Raw genomic sequence first — 19,964 nt, 5'->3', positions numbered from 1 at the left:
GAGGCAGGCTTTTTTTTCTTTTTTTTTTTTAAAGCCAGTTCTATGCTTTTCTTTGTAAAAAGAAAAAGTAAAGTTTTCCCTCTTGAGACGCTACCAATGCATTTCATCTCTTCTACGCAGCATTAAAGGTAACAGCAGCTTAATGCAGAGACGCACTGCACAGAGAAACAGATCTAAGCCAATTAGACTACTGCAGAAACCTCCTCTGCTGCGTAACAATAAGGAATTAAAACATTTTCATTTATTTTCACTTAAAAAGGAAGTCGGAGTCCTGTGACTGTATTGATAGGAGCGATGTGCACATACTTCTGGGCACGCTGCCTTGAATGGAGAAAGAAGGAGCTGGTTCTTTCAGATGGAGTGGCTGCGTACAGAAGTCCTCTGGCTCGACTCCCTTTGCTCTTGATAAAAGCACGGAGCAATGAACTCTCAGGAGATTAGCATACACACACTAACTCCAAAAACTTTAGGCAGCATACATGTTCCTTTGAGTCTTGTACATGTGTCATATATAATGCGCCCTTTTTGAGTATTAAAAAGTTGCTAAGTTGTTCTCAAGCTGGAAAGGGTTTTCCATTTAGATAAGGCCAATAGCTGCTGCACAGAATAAGCACATGTGTAACATTGCAGTCTGAAAGCACAAGTGTTTGCCGTTCTACTGGGGGCCGATAAGAATTATTCCATTTCACACAATGCTACTGGAAGTTATTTAACCCTGACATGCATTCTTTGGGTGGTGAATATACCACAGCCAGCAACACTTCCCCACATCACACACCTTTCTGTCGCAGCACATTATAACCATCAGTCCCTCTAACTTGCTTTTTTTGCATATAATTACTCTAAAAGCCCACACACCTTTTCTATACACACTGAAGGGAAAATATCCATACAACACGGAAGTTATTATCCATACTACACACAGGTCTAGTGGCAACCTAGAAAACACACGTGCACTCCTGGATTTGCCATGAAAAAAAAGCAAAAAAGCTTGCTGCATGCATTCAGTCAATAGGACCTGGCCTCAACTCAGGATTACTTGAATTACCACTGAAACGCAGTAATCGTAGTGGGAGGATGCAGCGGCTACTCAGTGCCGAGTGGTTTTTACCCAATGAATTTGAAACTGCTTGGGGCATTTAGGTTGGCAGAACTCTATAACCCAACTGGAGCTGAGCCAGGAGGGTTAACATGCTACTCTTGAAAAGTGAGCCACCAAGGCTTTAATCGCCACAAGTGGCCGGGACTTAATTTTTCATCTCATTTGAAATTATGCTGGTCTCAGCAGCAGAGCGAGCTTCTTATAAAACGCCATCTACTAATCAACACTATTTCCTCCTCCAGCGTTTTTCTGTGCATGTTTCCTGTATGAACGCTGCAGTAACCCTCTTTGGTTTAGCCTAGGAAAGTCACAGCACACTCATAACCTGCCATGGTAGAGCACAGGACACGTCCCGCACACAGGGCAAGTACAAAATCAAATTCGACCAATAACAGATACCACAAAATGCAGGTTTAAGAATCAATTAATTCCCATTCTTCACTTTCTACAACTGTGGGAGTATTTTTTTAGAAGATCCCAATTTGGAAGGGACTTGTGTGTATTGAATCCAACACCTGGCTCCACATACGACCTCCATTCTGGCTTTTACCAGGCAACAGTGCGGGTTTTTAATACGACAGATTTACACCAGCACCCCATCTGCATAAAATTACACCAAAATACACACCAAACGCACACACAAGGAGCTCAGCTCCTTTTGAGAGAGAACATTTCTGTGAAGGAAGTCTCCTTAAGGATGGACCATTTCTACAAGCGAAGTTTTGAAGAAATGCTGTGTTTCACCCTGAATCATCTTATGTTTAAATAACAGATTATGCATCGAGCGCAGTCTGTGACAATCAGCACGTCTAAGAGAAGACAACATAAACATTAAGATGCCATTGCTTCTTAATTCATGTAAAGTAGCACCATCACGGCTATAAAATTCCACTTTGATTTTTCGGTTCATCCAAACCAATGTGAGTTTATACCACTTTTTTTTTTTTTTTAAGGATAACCTTCTCAGTTACGAAAAAATCTAAGGTCTGATGTTAAAGGGTGATAAACGAATGGCTAGATCTCATTAAAATTGAGACGGATTTCATTTGTAATTCTGAAGCTGCCTAAAAAAAATCCCAGCTCAAGCTCTCTGGACAAGGAAGGATAGGTGATTTTAACCACAGCTTTGGTCTTGAAAAGACATTGAATATATATTCAATGCAATCATACTGCAAATATTTATTTACATTTACACAAATACTAAAAAAAAAAAAGAATACTACAATATGCCTTGCAGTTTATTCTTGTTGACCTGAACACATAAAACTTGTGTTAAAACTGTTGCACGCAGGAATGGTAAAAATCCATCAATTCTTTTTAAAACTGCAAAAGAAACGAGATATCCCTGACAGATTACCGAAGAGCTATCACCTTCAGCAATATATTGTGATTTAAAATATTCAGAACAGAAAGAAAGCCTCTCTAATGCATGTGTTAAAGTTTCCCATGCAAAACCAAATGTATCCTTGTTTCATATTTAATTTGCAATAGGATACCCAGCAGCTGAGCTATGAGAGCTTTCCTGGCTGCTGACTAACTGCCTGCTGAGATGGGCTCCACGCATAGGTAACACTCGATTGAAGACCAAATCCTTAGAGCTACATCTCAGTTCCCTTGAAAGCTAATCTGAACACACTGGACTCGAAAGGAAATGAAAAGTGAGTTTCTCTCCCTTCCTATGGCACCAGCACTTCCTGTGTTTTAGCGATTGGTCAAGAACTATTATTTCCTCCATGCTATTCCCAATTGTGACTGTCAGACATCGTTAACGTTGTCCGCATGCAAGCACAAACCGTTTTGTTAAATACGCCAGGAACAAAAGTTCCCCATCCCCAGAAACTTGGAGAAACTTGGGAGAATATTAAGATTCAAGTATGCTATGCCTGAATGAACATGCTGCTCTAAACATTTAGAAATGCAAAGTTCATTTGCTGAGATGAGTATCCACAAAAATCTATGCAAGATAAGGGGTATTAAAATTATTCACTCTCCAATTCAGAATGGATTATTTGGCCAATCTGTTAAGCAGTACCTCTCAGACACACAGAATCAGTACCATCCTCCTCCCGTCGGGGAAAAGAGCTCATAACGTTTGAAGAAAAATATGCTTCAACCCAACTGTAAGTATACAGATGAAACGCACAGTCTTCCTTGAACACAACTCTTTGGAATGGGAAAGCAGCAGACATCAACAGCATGAATGCAGAGGGCAAGCAAGTTCACCAGAGAAAATAAATTAAGTTGAATGCTGCAGATTGTAAAGTGGCCAGAATAAAGGCCATTTAAGTTATTGGGCTGTTTTAAATACAAACATACAGAGTTGAACTTAAATTTATCTCTCCATATAAAATATCACCTCTGGCAGCATGGAGTCATCACTTATAAGCATGATTGAAACATTAATCTAAACCAAGTCAGAGAAATTTGTGACTTATTGTGTTACCACCTGAAGACCCTATGCTTTCCAGCCTTGGGCTAAATACAAGCCAAATCCAGCCCTGCTCAAGTTTGACATTGCTTTTCAAAAACACAGGTATGCTACAGTAGCTTTTACTTAACTGGTCCAAACAATATGCATTCATATACAATATGCAAATAGAATCACATTTAACCCAGTCACGCAATACACAGCTGTTCAAAGCAACAAAATCCAAACTAAAGAAACCTATAAAAATACAGTCTTGTCAAGTCATCAGAAAGACATTAACGTATCTAATGATTGCAATTTAAAATAAAAACAAACAGCAAGAACGATTCTACAAAAAACACTCTTTACAGATGAACTTTAATTATCCAAGTATCTTGCTACATCAACCAGGGTCACGTCTCCAACTGCCTCCTAATTTGAACTCTCCATGTTATCCAACTTGAAATTTCTCAAGCTCTTGCAGAGTGAAGTGGAACTGCCTACACACAAAAATGAGTTATCCTTTCCTAATGACTTACCCACTCACTAATATTCCCTTTGGTGGAGAGTTGGAGAAAAGAGGATCACATACTCAAAGGTGAAGACTTGAAGAAGGCACTGAAGTTAAGTGCTGTACGGTAAAGTTATAACGCTTATCTGTGTGTGGCAAAAGACAAATAATTCAAATGAGCTTTCTTAGTCATAATTTTAGAAATTAGAAGGCAGAGTTCCACGGTCTTAACCTGGACTCTACCACATACTTGTCTGCAGAAGCTTGTAATGAATCATTCACCTGATTGATGCAAGATACGGGTCCCGTAATCCACGCGTGATCTTTGTCTAGACAACGGCTTGTTCTGATGCTGAGATCAAGGTTATGCTCAACTAGACTTGAAAACATGCATCTAAACAAAGTACAATGTCTATTCCTGAATAGCTCCGAGCAGGGATAGTTTCACAAGACAAAAGAAACATTTCAGACACTTCAAAAGTGTTGAAAACTGAGACTACTTTGCTACTAACTACTCTGGAGAATAGTTATTTGGAACAATTACATGGAAGGACACCTAAACTCCAGGTGTGGATCCTGCCCTACATCCATGCAAATACCACAGCTGTTAGTCACCAGCACAATAATGTGGACACTGCTGGGGAAAAACTTAGGGCAACGTTTCATAAAGCAAGAGATAAGTGAGGTTTTAACACCTAAACTCAACATCTTCTGTTTCTATAACCTTCCCAATATGGTACAAAATTAAGGCTTGCTTGGGTTCTGAGCAGCTTCTCTGCAAGCTTGGTGCAAATACCAGGGCAGAAGGTAATGATCAGATTTGTGGGTGTGAGACCAGCAACTAAGATAACTGGCCTTAAAGAAGCAAAATTAAAATTGTCAGTAATCACTGGCTAACATTTTCATTACGTTAACATGGTGGCAAAAGTCAAAGAGAAAAAAACAATTAATTTCACACTATGGAAAAGTAGGAGAGGCTCCCACATGGAGAAAAAAGCAATGAAGAACAATACAAGTTACGATGCCGGCCCTTAGAGCTGGAATATTACTCCTCTCTTTCAGTCTGTCTTAAACAGCAGCTAAACTTTCCATTTCTCACCCCCCCCCCCTCCCTCGAGTCACCAAAATACTCCGCACAGTAAGAGAAGGTCTGAAAGGCTTGAGAACAGTAACACACAGCTATCAGATGATAACCTAATCTGAAACTTATGCTTCCAAAGGTGCAGAGGTGTCTGATGATCCAGATGAAACGAAACCCTCAAGAATAGTAGCAGTAGACAGTGCAGGAAGCAACGCGGGCTGCAAACAAAGTCATATATTGTCAGAAAAGGGAAAAAACTGATCTGACGTGACAAGTCAGGACAAGTGACAGAAGTTTTGCTGAAAAAGGATCACGAAGAAATTAAAATCATGACAGCATTTCTGTTCAAAACACACAAGACAATAGAATCCTTTTATCATAAAGTCCCATTTTCTCCTCTGGTTTTGTTATAGCCAAACTTGCAATTAGCACATCATAATGCAATGAAAGAACCCATGACTTTCATTCCGATTCAATGTAAACAATTCACTGTAGAAGACTGGCTTCTAAGAAGCAACTTCTTCATTGTGCAGTTTGCACTTTGAATCCCTAAGAAATCACTAACAACTTCTAAGCTATCTAAACAGGTCTGGAAAAAAAACAACAGAAAAATCTTTGTGGGATGGCTCTAAAGGGATGATATCCCCTTGGAGAAAAGTCATGTTAACTGCATTTCATTTGCTGCATGTGGCAAGTAAAGCTCTGACAGCTCAGGAAACTAAACAATGCTTATTTTTTACTGCTGGCATTATTAATTACTTTACAACTCAGCTTCTTTATAAAATATGTTTTCTAATTTTGCTTTTCGTGTATAGTGAGGTTCCAGGTCGATTTACCTGTTTTCAAAGATAGGACATTAATGTATAAGAAAAGACAGTGTAAAGCCACAAAAATGCTCACAAGCTAAGATGAAGATTTACCCTTTTCCCTCCAAAAATAAACCAATGCAAATGCTTTTAATTCAGCTCCTCACTTCCAGCAGCCACTCTCTTTGCAAAAACCAGGCAAAAATCTTTTATTTCTTTTCCCCAAAAGACATGAATGATTAAGGAAAGCAAGGTATAAACCCCCACAGTATTTAAAATAGCGTATGCCTCTGTCTACATAGTTTATAGATCCTAGCGATGTCATTGGGCTTCTGCCACGGTTAAAGTTTTACTGTGGTGCTTATTACATTGATTTTCTTCCCCCCCAAACGCTGCAAATTAACTGAAGCTCTTCGGCAAAAACCTATTTAGCTTCACATTTTAAGCCTATAAAAAAATCTTCCTCGTTAAATCCTTTCTTGCAGTATTTCACTGGAAATTATGTTTTAGATTATGATACTACTGCTCAAGAAAAGGTAAAGATACAGCTGTCTTCCCAATTACAGCTTTATCAGCATGCATTCTATAAAAGAGTTATTCTGCTGTCTAATGGCAAGATTTAAACCAGGCACATTTTCTGTATACTTTTTGTTCCTGCCTCATATTTTCCTTTTTCTTTGAAACCTGCCTCTCCTATTGGCTCTTTCCCAATGCCTTTCTTCTGCCTGCATCTCAAGCTTGGCTGCCTTTCTCATTTTGTCTGTTTTTTCCTGTTGCTTCGTCTTTGCTATACTGATGCATACATGAAGGCTCGTTCACACAAAAGCAATCAGTGTCTAACACTTAGCACAGTACCTGGCTGGCTAAAGGAAGCCTGCAAATGCTCAGCGCCTGGGCACGGTTAGCAGCCAGGAGCAAAGTGCTCACAGTCTAGAAGGGGTTTAACTCTTCAAACTGGTTAACTACACAGTACCTGTTTGTTGATGGGTGGTGGTTTCCTAGCCAAATATACTGGAAATGCTCTGCTGAAAAGATCATTGCTGCTTTTAAACTACCAGTGCAGCTGTTAGAACAGAGAAGAGTTAGTCTGTGGAATTAAAGTAGATCAGGGGAAAGGCAGAAAGGCTTAAAAACAGCAACAGCGAAACCCACGTTATCAAAATGGCAAAGTTGATATCCCTGTATTCTTTTTAAAGCCCACTGCATGCTAACGTAGAAAGAGGTATTGCCTTTGTTTAACCCTTGAGGAAACCAGAGATTGAAATTAGGCTGTTTTGAGATCCTTGCTACATTCAGCTCTGGACCACAGCCAAAGGAAAAAAAAAGCACTGCAAGACTGAGAGGCCAGTGACAGTTTTAAAATCTCATATATCTAGGCACCAGAGCTTGACACTAATGCTTTATGCCACCGTGATGCTTAATGCTTACACAGTTACAGTTCTAGCACCAGGAGGTCCTAGACATCAGATGCAAAAATGTTAATTTTCATGACCAACCTTGCTTCATCCCACTCGTTTTCATCAATTCAACCAGGATTTTTAGCAAGCTCCATTATATGAACAACTAGAGATGTCCTGTAATTGGACAGCTGGGTTTCAATGCTACCAGGTGGCTGCAAGAGCCAGGCTCTGGTGGGTAATGGGTTCCAATATCACATCAACAGCAATGAGGAGGAAAAAGCAGGACTGTTAAGGAGATCAACAATTTTATGCTTTGATCTGCTGGGGAAATAAAATGCTTTGACAGAAAAGGTTATAAATAAATCTGAATTTGTACATTGTGCCAAGAACTGGTCCTGATTCTAATGATCAGAAACACAATGCCAGTGCTGTAATACACATTATCAAGAGTGAAAGATCACAAAACATAATGCCTGGTACAAATTACATTTGTTTCCAGATGATCTCTAAGGAAAAGGAGTTGAACCTCTACGAGTGGGAAGCGAAGAGATACGAAGCAGATGACAGAAAAGGAAAGCAAAGATTAAAAAAAGATTGTTTCACTCTCTATAAAACCACCCACTTCTCCCTGCAAAACATCTCAAAAATTGGGAAGAGACTCTCACGTTCTTTCCCCCGTATCCTTCTGATGTGCCCCAACACAATCACGGGGCAAGAGAGGAATTAAGGTCTAACAGGAATTATGACCAATGGTACAAGCACAAAAGCAACACGTTTTCTTTAGCCTCCAAGCCACAGAAGCAGGGAAGGACTACAGAAACTCAGAAAGATGACAAAGTGGCTATTTAAAGAAATACATATTATTAAAAGCGTGGCAATGCATTGAGGACAGGTAGAAATTGTTTCCAGGAAGCTTAAAATTAAGGTTACCACTGCACATGTAGAAGATACACTTGGCTTTGTTTAATTAATGGAGAATGATACGTGTTCTTAAAACATCGGGAGCCAGGGCTTTAAACAGTATCACAGAATAAATGTAATAATGATTATTATTAGCTATGGAAAAGTAGCTGGGCTTTCTCAATTGGCCTAGTTTCAACTCAGTGCTGTTTTGCTTCAAATGAAATCAATAAATTCTATGAAGTTGATGCATTATTGCAAAACTATGTTCTTCTACATTAAAGAGCAAAAAATAAAGCATGACCATCATGTTTTGCAACTCATTTATTTTTTTCTCCTTCTTTAATCTGTCTTACAAGTTTACCATGACATTTTACTGACAACAGTGCTAAAATAACTCCAAAAAAACACAAAAAGGAGACTAATTAAAAATAGGGAGACAGTGAACATCGTGATACATTGGCATAAAATTATTCCTTCAGTGGCCTTTGTAAAAATACTGCTGAAAACCAGCATTCGCTATGGCAATACCGAATCAGATCATTTTACAAAACATATAATTTCATATGCAGATCTTTGCAGTGCCAGCTTTCGGATGAGCACCAGATCATTTAGTTTAGTTCAACCTACTGAAATGAGGCATTTCTAGTTTTAGGCAAGAAAATGCTCGCTGCTTTCTTGGAACAAAACTTCTAGCCCTGAACTCAACTCCCAGCTAATACAAATTACAGATGGTGAAAACCTATTTGCCGTCATCCCCTTCCCCCGCAACTACAGAAATCATTCAGAGCGCTGCTTCAGCATTTCTCACTATTAAGTGTATATATGATGGAAAAGGCTTTGCTTGGGCTGGACAGAACTTTGCCCAAAACTTGATAACAGCACAATGATAACTCATATCTCAAAAACTGCAGGGTAGACTGTATACTTCGAACACAAAACCACCAGTTCTAGAGGAGTGGAAATAAGCGGCCAGCGACACGCATGGAACACAGGGAGCATTGAGAAGGAGGTTAGCAGCACCTACTGGTCATGGTGAATACTGAACATGGACTCTTATCTAAATGAACAATTAAAAAACAAAATCTTCTTACTACTCAAGCAACTGATCTAGAATTACCTGTGAAGTCACTTCGACGCTAGAGACAGTACTTTTAATTGGATCAGCTGATAAAATTAGAAGATACCACCTCACCTGATAAACTTTCTTTTGCTCCTTCCCTCAGACCATCACAGTCACATTGCTGCTAAATTGTATCAGCACCAGTTATATCTGAATCCTTAGCAGTAAATACCCATCCCATGAGCTGAGCTCAAGGTTTCCCTATCAAATGGGATGTAGCTATTTGTCCTACTTTATGTGACTGAAAGATTTACACTTGCACATCACGACACACACAAAGCCTTCCTTTATTACTGGCTAATTATTACGCACTCAAAGCAACTCAAGCACTGTGAACTGCGCAACGTTAGCAATCAGAGTTTTGTTTAACCTATGAAGGTCTGCAAACTATTCAAACAGTTTTTGCAACTCTCCACCATTTCTACAACGCATTCCTCAAATCTGCAAAAGTAAACCTTCTTCTACCAATACAACAAGACATCTACGGCAGTCTCTTGTTCTACCTTCTTTCCCCATAAAGAAAAAACACCCCCAAAATAAAACCCAAATGAGAACACAAAACATTGAGCACACGATTACAGATACTATTTGCAGCAAGCATTTACTCAGAATTAAACTGTTCTCAATTGTAAGTATTTTATCTCAGCTATTACAAACCTATATTCAGCTGTCATATTAAAGCTCGCTTTAAATTGCTATTAAAAAAAAAAGAAAGTATCCTTTTTTGTGAAGCTGTGTCTACGGGTCCTCTGATACACTAGCCTTAGGCGTTAGAAGTTTTCCTGGTTCTCATCCAACTTTGGAAATAATATCTTCTTGCCTCGGGTGTTAAAAGGCTTCATACATTATTTATAAGGACTGCTAAAATCTAACTCCTGGATCTAACTTGCAAGAGAGCGAGTATAAAAAGTTACATACCAAAAAAAAAGTACAACTGTCCTCATTTCAATTTTTACTCTTTCTTTGCAAGCCATGTAGAGCCAGACTGAGTCTATAATATTCTCACCTCTCCCTACCCTATGTTCTGATATTCTTCTACAGCTGCTTTGAGCTCTTTAGGATTTGATCTTTCCTGCGTGTTTTTCAAGTTTGATTTTCCATGTAAAAAAGAAAACCCAAAAGGCAGTGCTGTCGGGTAGCCTGTTACACATCAAAGGAGCGGGACTGCTCTGACAGAATGGTGTTTGTTTACCTCCTGAAAATCAGACTTGAGAGTATCAAGAAAGTAGCCAGGACAGCACAGTCAAAATCCCTTTTCTCACTTTCCAAAGTCGCCTCTTATGTTTTTCTCTTATTGATGCTGTTATAACATACATATACGTTATTAACATTTTGCCTTTTCCTCCCAGCTCAAGAGTTCATTGCTAGGTTTTGAACGATACTTTCAACAACCTTCATAAAGAGGAGCTACCAAGATCTTCTTATCAATTCAAGAACATGTTTCTGCACTGAACAACGTTTTTACTTCCCGGATTATATGAAGGTAAGAGATTTTATAAACCAAAAGCATTTTATAAACTAATCTATGCAATTAAAGACAGTAGAAAAGTCAAGTCTACAAAGCGTCAGGAAACACTTGTCAGCTTGAGCAAGTCCTCCAGTTGTTACTGAAAACAGAACATTTTTCTGGACAACTGCACACACTGAAAGCACTGTATATTGCATTCATTTACAAGTCGATGGCTGTTTCCAACTCTAGTTTCTTTTAGATAAATTGAAGCACACAGAAATGCTATCTATCTGAACACCCTATATGAAAGATATAGTAGCTACTGTTTTCTAAATGATTGAAAAATTGCCCCATCCAACATTTGGAGCAGCACAGTTATGTATTTCACCTTACCAATAAGGCAACATCATTTATTTGCTGTTACACTTGAATTTTTGTATGCATTTCAGCCTTTGAGACCCAACTTCTTCAATAAGAACGAGAGAGACAACAGAGCATCATTCTGTCCCCTCCAAAATTTAAAATGAAATAAATCTTCTGGGAATTGTGTCAGTTTGTTAAACTCTTATGGGAAAGAATGATCCCCTTTGTCCGGCATTTTTGCAAACCACACACTTATACGTGTTTGTTTCCTCCCAAAGCATACATATAGGACGTTACGTTGCTGTTCAAAGAGAAACTTAGATGAGGTTACATTTCTTAAACATTTACCTTATTAGCTAGCAATCAAATTTCATGTAGCTAAAAGAAAAAAAATAAAGCAACAATCTTGCCTTCTTCAGTGCCACTGTTGAAATCCCTGCGTTAACTGCAGCTTGCTGCATTTCTACAGTTGGTTTCACTGTTACAGCAAGCCTCAGCCTCCGCCTCGGTGGGACTTTCATACAGGAAAGGAAAGGAGAGCGTTTGGAATAGCGATGATAAAATACCAGAAATGCCAGCCAACATCGGTAAAGAAACTTAGAAGCAAGCACTGTATCTCTAAACAAACCTTATTTCTTTATTTTAAATCAGACTTAACTAGAAGATGACTATAGTTAGGCTATTTTCTTTTTTTTTTCCTTTCTTTTTTGTTGTTGTTACATTTGCTCAACAGAAGTACCAGGTGCTGTGCCAGCCATTCCTCCTTCTTCCACCTTTACCAGATTTGCACTACATACAAGATAGGGAAGCTATCACATACGAGGTACAGAAAAGAACACTTCTTGTCCCCCTAGAACTTAAGCACGTTATAGAAACGTGTGTAGACACAGCACATTTTGATACCAGGTGATCTATGAAGCATGTAAATAACAGTGAAAATTTAGCTTCCGCCACAGCGCTGTCACCTATTTTGACAGCATGCTTTAATATCACCTTAGCCTGTGTAATTTTCAGTGACTACACAGCACAAGGATGTACACAAATATGCAAACACACGAGGACCAAAACTGAAAACAAGATGATTAATTTCGCACCTTCTTGAGAAGAGACAATAGGAGGCATATAGTCCGGGATGTATTCTTTCCTTTCTTCTGCATCTTTACTCCCAGGCTGAGGAAACTGTAGGACATTGTTCTTGCTGATGGGAAACGAAGGGATTTGATGTGCGAAAGTCACAGGTTCAATATTGTGTATGTAATCTTCTAGTTCATGTAGATTAACCCCCATGAGCTTGAAGGCATCCCCTACGTCATCCAAAATTGGATCTGTGCGGCCATCTGTAACAAAACAACAACATCACAATGACATTTTTTCAAACCTCCTGTTAAAAAAAAGACTAACCTGCAGAGATCACAATTTGCCTGCTTGCACTACCAATAATAGAGATTAATGATCCACAGTTCTGCCAAGTTTATCACTTGCTGGGCTATAAAAAAAAGTTCCAAGTTAAGAATGTATTTCTGTTAAAAAAATGTTTTATTTCAATCCCTAACATGTGAAAGAGCTGTATATCAACAGCACAGCAAGGAAAACCGAGGAAGGCTAATGGGCAGCTTTCCTCAGCAACAGAAAATTAACACCACTCAAAGCACTCTGATTTCATAAAGTACATTAAAATGAGCAAAACAAGCCCTATGCTGAACGTGTCCCTTTAACAGCACGTAAGTGACCAGAGATTATTTTTCAGTTTAGAAAATTAATAATTCTATTTACTGAACGAAAGTAGTTCATAGGGGACAAAAAAAAAAAAAGATATCTTTTATGTATCTCTTGATAACAAAAATTGTTGACGTAGTATCTTTCCATCAGATGGAAGCTACAGGCTTCATAAGCTATGAGTCACTCTACCTACCAGCTAGATATACCTCCTGGATGAAACATAGTAATACCTACAGCGTTCTGATGATGAGAGAATATTCTAGTCCAGATTTTAGGGACCAATTTCCTATGCTGCAGTTTCAAGTTAGACTCTACGGCAAAAAACTTCTCTTATTTCATTCTGCACATGTAATTGGGGTCAGAGATGTAAATTATACAGCACAGAAGTCCTCCAAGTGCCTCAGTTTCCCCTAAGCAGACAGAGATCAGTTCCTCCAAACGCCTCCAGAGGGAGAATGGGGCACCTGGCTTCAGACCTATGGCACTGCTTTGAGTCTCATCCTAACTCATCACCATCATCAAATAGATGCCTTAAACTACAAACATCTATTTTTTTGTTATTCTATAAAATTATACTACATTATTAACACTACGACTTATGAAGACATCATAACCTTTACTGATAAGTTGCAATTTGGTTGTCAAAGTAATAATGGGAAACCAGCCCGTGCTTATTTGAAGGAACACAAGCACCATTCTGAACTCAGAATCAGAAGGCTTGGCTCTGGAGAACTGGGTTGGGGGAGGAGGGGGTGAGGGGAAAGGATGCTCTTTTGTTCTTTTTCTGAACCTAATCTCCTCTTGATTTATCTTGAAGCCAAGGCAGCCGAGCGGGCTGGTTCTCACATCACTGGATGAATTCAAACCCCCAGCCAACTTCTGCCTGCAGGAACGTTTAGAAAACACAAATTTTGTTCTAGAATTTCTCTCCTCAGTCTTGCGGTGAAGATAAGAGTAATGCTCAGATTATGGCTTTGATTCTCAGCTCTGTAACACAGGCTTCTTGTGTGACTGTGGGCAAGGCGCTTGTGTTTTAATTCTCTCGCCTCCTTTGTCTGTATTAAGAATGTGAACTCCGTACGATGAGAACCATCTCTTACTTTGTGTTCGTACAATATTTAGTACAAGTACCAATTATTTCCCCTACAGACTCCAGGGATAGATAAATCCAGAGGCTTACACTAACGTAATTAAGGCCATCACAATTTTAGGGCAGTTTTGAAATCCCTATAGTTATTGTGCATTTGATAGAAGTGTTTTACCATTAAAACCTGAACTTAGTTGACACAGACAAGAAATCTTGCATCTCAGTTTTAGTCACTCTATGGACTATGCAGATACCTTTGAACTTACTGAACCACTCATTAGGGCCAAGCTTAACAGGCAGTTAAAGTGCAAAGCCTAAGGAAAACTCTTTAACAAGCCCCAAAGCAGAGCATATTTATTCCCTGGTTGTTTATTCACTGGATGCTCTTGAAATTCCTGACTGTGCCATGCTCAGAGATGATCCATGGGGAGCCTCAGCTCTCACCCCCAGGGTAGGCATCACCCAGACCCAATACCATACCAACATATAAGGACACACCATGCTTATCAAGGAACGGTTTGGGTTGGAAGGGATATTTCAGATCATGTAGTTCCAACCCCCTGCTGTAGGCAAGGACACCTCCCTCTAGACCAGGTTGCTCAAAGCCCCATCCAGCCTGGTCTTGAACACTTCCAGGAATGGGGCATCCACAACCTCGCTGGGCAACCTGTTCCAGTTGAAAACCATTTGCCCTTGTCCTTCTGCTACGCACACTTATAAAGAGTCCCTCCCCAGCTTTCCTGTAGGCCCCTTCAGGTACTGGAAGGCCAGTAAGTCCACATTGCCTTCAGAGGAAAAACAAACCACGCAGCCAGGTTCCCAAGACTACAAGACACAACATCTTTCCCATTCCTGGAGCCGTACAAGGGTGTTTTGAGAGCTCTGCTCCAGGAGAGCCTCTTGCCACCACTACTGACACATGCTTAGGGTGTTTTAGACCAGTTTATCACTGCAATAGGAAAAAGGCTTCAGACACAAGGAGGAGGAAGAGAACCAAGTTTTTATACAACCTAATAGTGATGACTTTAAACTAAAAAGTGGTAGACTTAGATTAGATGTTAAGAAGAAATTCTTTACTCAGAGGATGGTGAGGCATTGGCAGAGCTGCCCAGAGAAGCTGTGGGTGCTCCATCCATGGAGGTGCTCAAGGCCAGGCTGGATGGGGCCCTGGGCAGTCTGAGCTGGTGGACACCAACCAGCCCATAGCAGGAGGGTGGAACTGGAGGAGCTCTGAAGTCTCTTCCAACTTAAGGCATTCCATGATAAAACCGAATGCAAACTCAAAGGGTTTAAAAGCTGCAGCAGTCACAGCAATGAAAGCACTGATCAGTTCACCTTTTCTAGAAACACCGCCACAGCGAGAAAAGCATGCAAATAAATAAATAAATAAACAAAATTGGTTTCAAAATGCTTATTAACTACAAATACAGCACAAAAATGCCTTAAATGCAAGTTCAGTTGATTCATCAAATTTGGAAAAACCTCGAGCTTATGCCTTTATACTTCTAATAGATTAACATTTCTCTTCCCTACCTTGGTCAATTCACTTCAACAGCAGAAGCCAGACACATTAAAGAGAATGCTGACAAACATGTAACTCTCCTGCTGTTTCACAAATAAAATAAAGTAATAATTCTATGTCTTGATATTTTTCAGGTATCTGTGCTACCCTCAGTGTAAAAATTCATATGCTGGTGCCTTCCAGTAAAATAAGTAATCCAGTGTTGTGTCGAATTACAGCTTTGGGGGTCTTGGGTTCCAGTCTCTGTATGACAATGCTTCAAATAATATCACAGAATCATAGAGTTGCTTGAGTTGGAAGGGACCTTTAAAAGTCACTAAGTCCAACTTTCCTGCAATGAGAAGAGACACCTACAGCTCATTCTGGTGCTCAGAGTCCATCCTGCCTGGCCCTGGAAGTGTCCAGGACACCTGTTCTCTGGGATTGGGAAGAGACACGAGACAGCCGGATGCTTCATCCAGCAAGTTTCAACTCTCCTGATGACCTCAAAGCAGTGGAGAATGTTTCTCCTTTAGGCTGTACTATCTCCCAGAAAGTCAATGATGTTCTAAAACTGATAGAACTATGGTAACCAGCAGAGTTAAATTAAGTCACAGAAGTGTAGGGGTTGGAAGAGATCATCGAGTCCAACCCCCCTGCCAAAGCAGGTTCCCTACAAACAGGTAGGCATCCAAGCAGGACTTGAATATCTCCAGAGAAGGAGACTCCAAAACCCCCCTGGGCAGCCTGTTCCAGTGCTCTGTCACCCTCACCATAAAGAAGTTCTTGTGCACATTCATGCGGAACTTCCTATGCTCCAGTTTCTGCCCGTTTCCCCTTGTCCTGTCTCCACACACTGCTGAAAAGAGTCTGGCCTTGCCACTTTGCTCCCCACACCTCAGATGTTTACAGACCTGGATCAGGTCTCCTCTCAGTCTTCTTTTCTCAAGGCTAAACAGACCCAGTTAACTCAGCCTGTCTTCATAGGGGAGATGCTCCAGGCCCTTCACCATCTTTGTGGCCATCTGCTGGACTCTTTCCAAGAGATCCCTTTTGTACTGGGAAGCCCAGAACTGGACACAGTACTCCAGATGAGGCCTTACCAGGGCAGAGTCTCAAGCTCATTCATCAGAAAGCTGCAGAAATGGCCATGCAGTCACCTTACTTACCCTTGCTGTGTACACAAGTAAAGAGGAACCTGCATGCAGAAGTGGATCCAAACAAACAAACCACATGTGTCCAGTGAGAAGCTGTCCAAAGTTTAACTGCTGCTCCGTGTCACCAGAATCATCCAGCTCATGTTGGAAAAGACCTTAAAGATCATCAAATCCAACCATGACTTAACCATGCTACCCAAAATAATAACACTCCGTTAAATCATGTCCCTCAGCTGACAAATATTCACGTTATCCAAAGAGACAGCAGGACTGAGGAACGTCACTGCAAGAAGCTCTCATTCTCACCCTAAACTTCATCTTAGGGACTGGTCGATGCATGAACAACCTTTGTCAGTCCCCCCACATCCTCTCACCTCCCCTATCTAGGGCCCAAAGATCATGGAAACCAGTGAAAAATTAACAAGTAAAGAACAGAAAGCTTCCGTTTTCATGTATTTTTTTTTGTTAAAGCAGAGTGCAACTGCAGCTCTGAAATACATACATAGAGAAAAAATACTGAGTCACTACCCATGCAACATGTGCAACCTATTATAAATAGCCCAGCGTTCAACCTCATGTTTGTAGAGAACAATTTTCAAGCAGTAAGTTATTCATTATATCTCCTCAGCTCTGCCACAGATTCCATGTGCTCCAGTAAGCCCCGCAGCCCTACCATGCACTGAATACGTGCACCTGCACCGGGAGTTACTCCAGAATAACTCAAGTATACAATACAGGACTTTCATCCAGCAACCACAGGAATGGCTGGAAGTATGCACAGCATGTATACGCGTATGCCTTATTTGAGTGCACTTCATTGGGGAAAAGAGGGTCCTGTTAACATAGTTAGCAGGCAGGCAAAAGCATCTTCTTGCTGTTTTTGCTCAGCCTGCTCCTTTCCCCGGTAAATTTATAAACGTTGAGCAAAAATGAAATCAAGTTGCCTTTCTTTATCGCTAGCCAGTAAGAAGTTAATTGGTTTAAAACCATCAAAACTCAGGGTTATCAGGCATCAAGAGGTACACCTATTGGAACAAAAGTAACGGGATTTAACAGGCCCCAGATAGATACAGGTCACAGCATTCAGAAAATCAGTGCAGGGAATTAGCTCATTTAAACTGCGCCTCAAATCCTAATGCTATAGGGATTAATATTATATACTGATAAGAGCGAAATCTCAAAAAGTAAAATAAAAATCTCCAAGGTAAATTGGGTTGATTCCAGGTTAATTCTCCCCATGGAGGAAAATGCTGGCTCGCTGTCGGCATTCCCCAAACTCACTTCCACATCTTGCAAAGCCGTGTGAAACGTGAGGGCAAAGAGACACAGCACACGATAGGGAACTCTCCCCTAAAACAACAAAAATGGGCATCTTGGCTTTCAGAAACTGCATGATGCCATTTGTTTTGTAGTTCCAATCCCTTAATTACATACTCCAACACCGATTTTCAAATACTATAGCATAAGAACACGTGTGAAGCACACTGCATACCTAATAGATTTCTTCTCATGAGCTTCCCACAAACACAAACAGCATAACACGGTTTACTTCAACAAGCAAACCCTCACTTTCACCCCTGTAAGTTCACCCTCTCCTCCACCCCAACACAGCATTCTGAAGCATTTCACAGCATCAAACACATCTCAAGTCCGCTTTGCGAATCGTTTTGTCTTCTATTCGCTCCCATCAGCTACAGCTACTGCAAATGCAAAGAAACAACAGCAGAAAAGTAATGAAAATCGTGAATGTGGCTCTCCTAATGGGATGTAACAGCTGGAACAAGGATCTAACACAGCTGGGAAAGCCATCACTTTCTTTTGCAGTTGAGAAAATATGTGAACGGCGATGACATGCTTTTCAAAGCAATACCACGCTGCCTCAATTACGTCAGAGTAAATCCATTCAGTTTTGAAGACAAAGATTATGTCCCTCCAGCTGACAGCCCTGCTAACTCAACCCCAACTGGTCCGACTCTGAGATAACACGCTGACAATGAAGATGCTACAATTGGAATTTAATTAATTCTACTTATGCAAAACCATGGTGAAATTCAACTCATTCATCCAGAGCCGGGTTTGTACAGCCACTTCTTTTAGCCACAGAAGGAAACAGTTGTGAAAAAACAGGGAGACATCAGCTGAGCATTAAGGTGCCTTTTCACAACCCTTTCAGAGTAATAAATACAGGTATCATTTTAAGAGGGATAAATGAGGAAATATCCATATTGCTGACATGAAAACAGCACATTCCCTTTCTCCATTGAAGAAAGAAAGCTAAAAACAAAACAAACAGAGCAGAACTGTGATTTCTCTTCCTTCTCCATTCACAGAAAGGAAAAAAGACTTTCTTTCTGCCCCTTTTTAGGGCATCTGAAGTACAGAAGGGTAACTCATTTCTAACTCCCACTGCATACTTCCAATTCCTTCAGCAAGGAAAGGCACAAGTTGTATGTTCACCACTTCTGCATCTTTTCCCCCCAGACCTGCATAATCTGAGTACCTGTGGCAGTGTTAGCCAAGCCTGAAAGGCAGGACTGGGTATCACTGCTCTTCAGATCACTGTAGATTGCTTTACTGGAGATCAGTGATGCAGTAAGAACTTCTGGCCCTTGGGAAGATGGCAGGATCACAAGCACAGCATCTTCAGGAGAAGACTGCTCTTCTCCTAACCACGCTTATTGTGGCCAAAGTGCAGGACCCAGCACTTGGCCTTGTTGAACCTCATCCCATTCACCTCAGTCCAGCAATCCAGCCTATCCAGATCCCTCTGAAGGGCCTGCCTACCCTCAGGCAGGTCAACACCACCTCCCAACTTGGTGTCATCTGTAAACTTACTGAGGGTGCACTCAATGCCCTCCATCTAGATCATCAATAAAGATATTAAACAAGACAGGCCCCAGTACTGACCCGTGGGGGATACTGCTTGTCATCAGCTGGACTTAACTCCATTAACCACTACCCGCTGGGCAAGGCCCTCTAGCCAGTTCCTTACCCAAAGAAGGCTTATACCTGTCCAAGCCATGGGCAGCCAGTTCCCCCAGAAAAATACTGTGAAACCGTATCAAAGGCTTTGCTGAAGTCTAGGTAGACTACATCAACTGCCTTTCCCCCGTCTACCAGTCTGTTCACCCAGTCATAGAAGGAGATGAGGTTGGTCAAGCACGACCTGCCCTTTATGAACCCATACTGGCTGGGCCTGATCCTCTGGACACCACACACGTGCCACGTGATCTCACCCAAGATGATTTGCTCCATAACTTTCCCTGGTACTGAGGTCAGCCTGACAGGCCTGTTGTTTCCCAGATCCTCCTTACGGCCTTTCTTGTAGACATCAACAAACCTCCAGTTCTCTGGGAC

The 19,964-nt window shown here is 40.7% G+C and overlaps 1 protein-coding gene across 1 annotated transcript in view; it reads right to left on the bottom strand.

The window, feature by feature from the left end:
* The window catches only part of TAF3 (TATA-box binding protein associated factor 3), a 110,651-nt gene that overhangs the window by 87,437 nt on the left and 3,250 nt on the right, over positions 1 to 19,964 (bottom strand). Inside the window, exon 2 of the mRNA XM_072360489.1 lies at positions 12,238 to 12,480. Within this exon, the coding sequence (XP_072216590.1) occupies positions 12,238 to 12,480 (243 nt within the window). The remainder of the gene's footprint in view (positions 1 to 12,237; positions 12,481 to 19,964) is intronic.

The sequence above is a fragment of the Excalfactoria chinensis genome, chromosome 1 (assembly GCF_039878825.1).
Source record: "Excalfactoria chinensis isolate bCotChi1 chromosome 1, bCotChi1.hap2, whole genome shotgun sequence".
Lineage (NCBI taxonomy): Eukaryota > Metazoa > Chordata > Aves > Galliformes > Phasianidae > Excalfactoria > Excalfactoria chinensis.
Note: the sequence above shows the minus strand (reverse complement) of the source record. Positions and strands in the feature narration are given on the sequence as shown.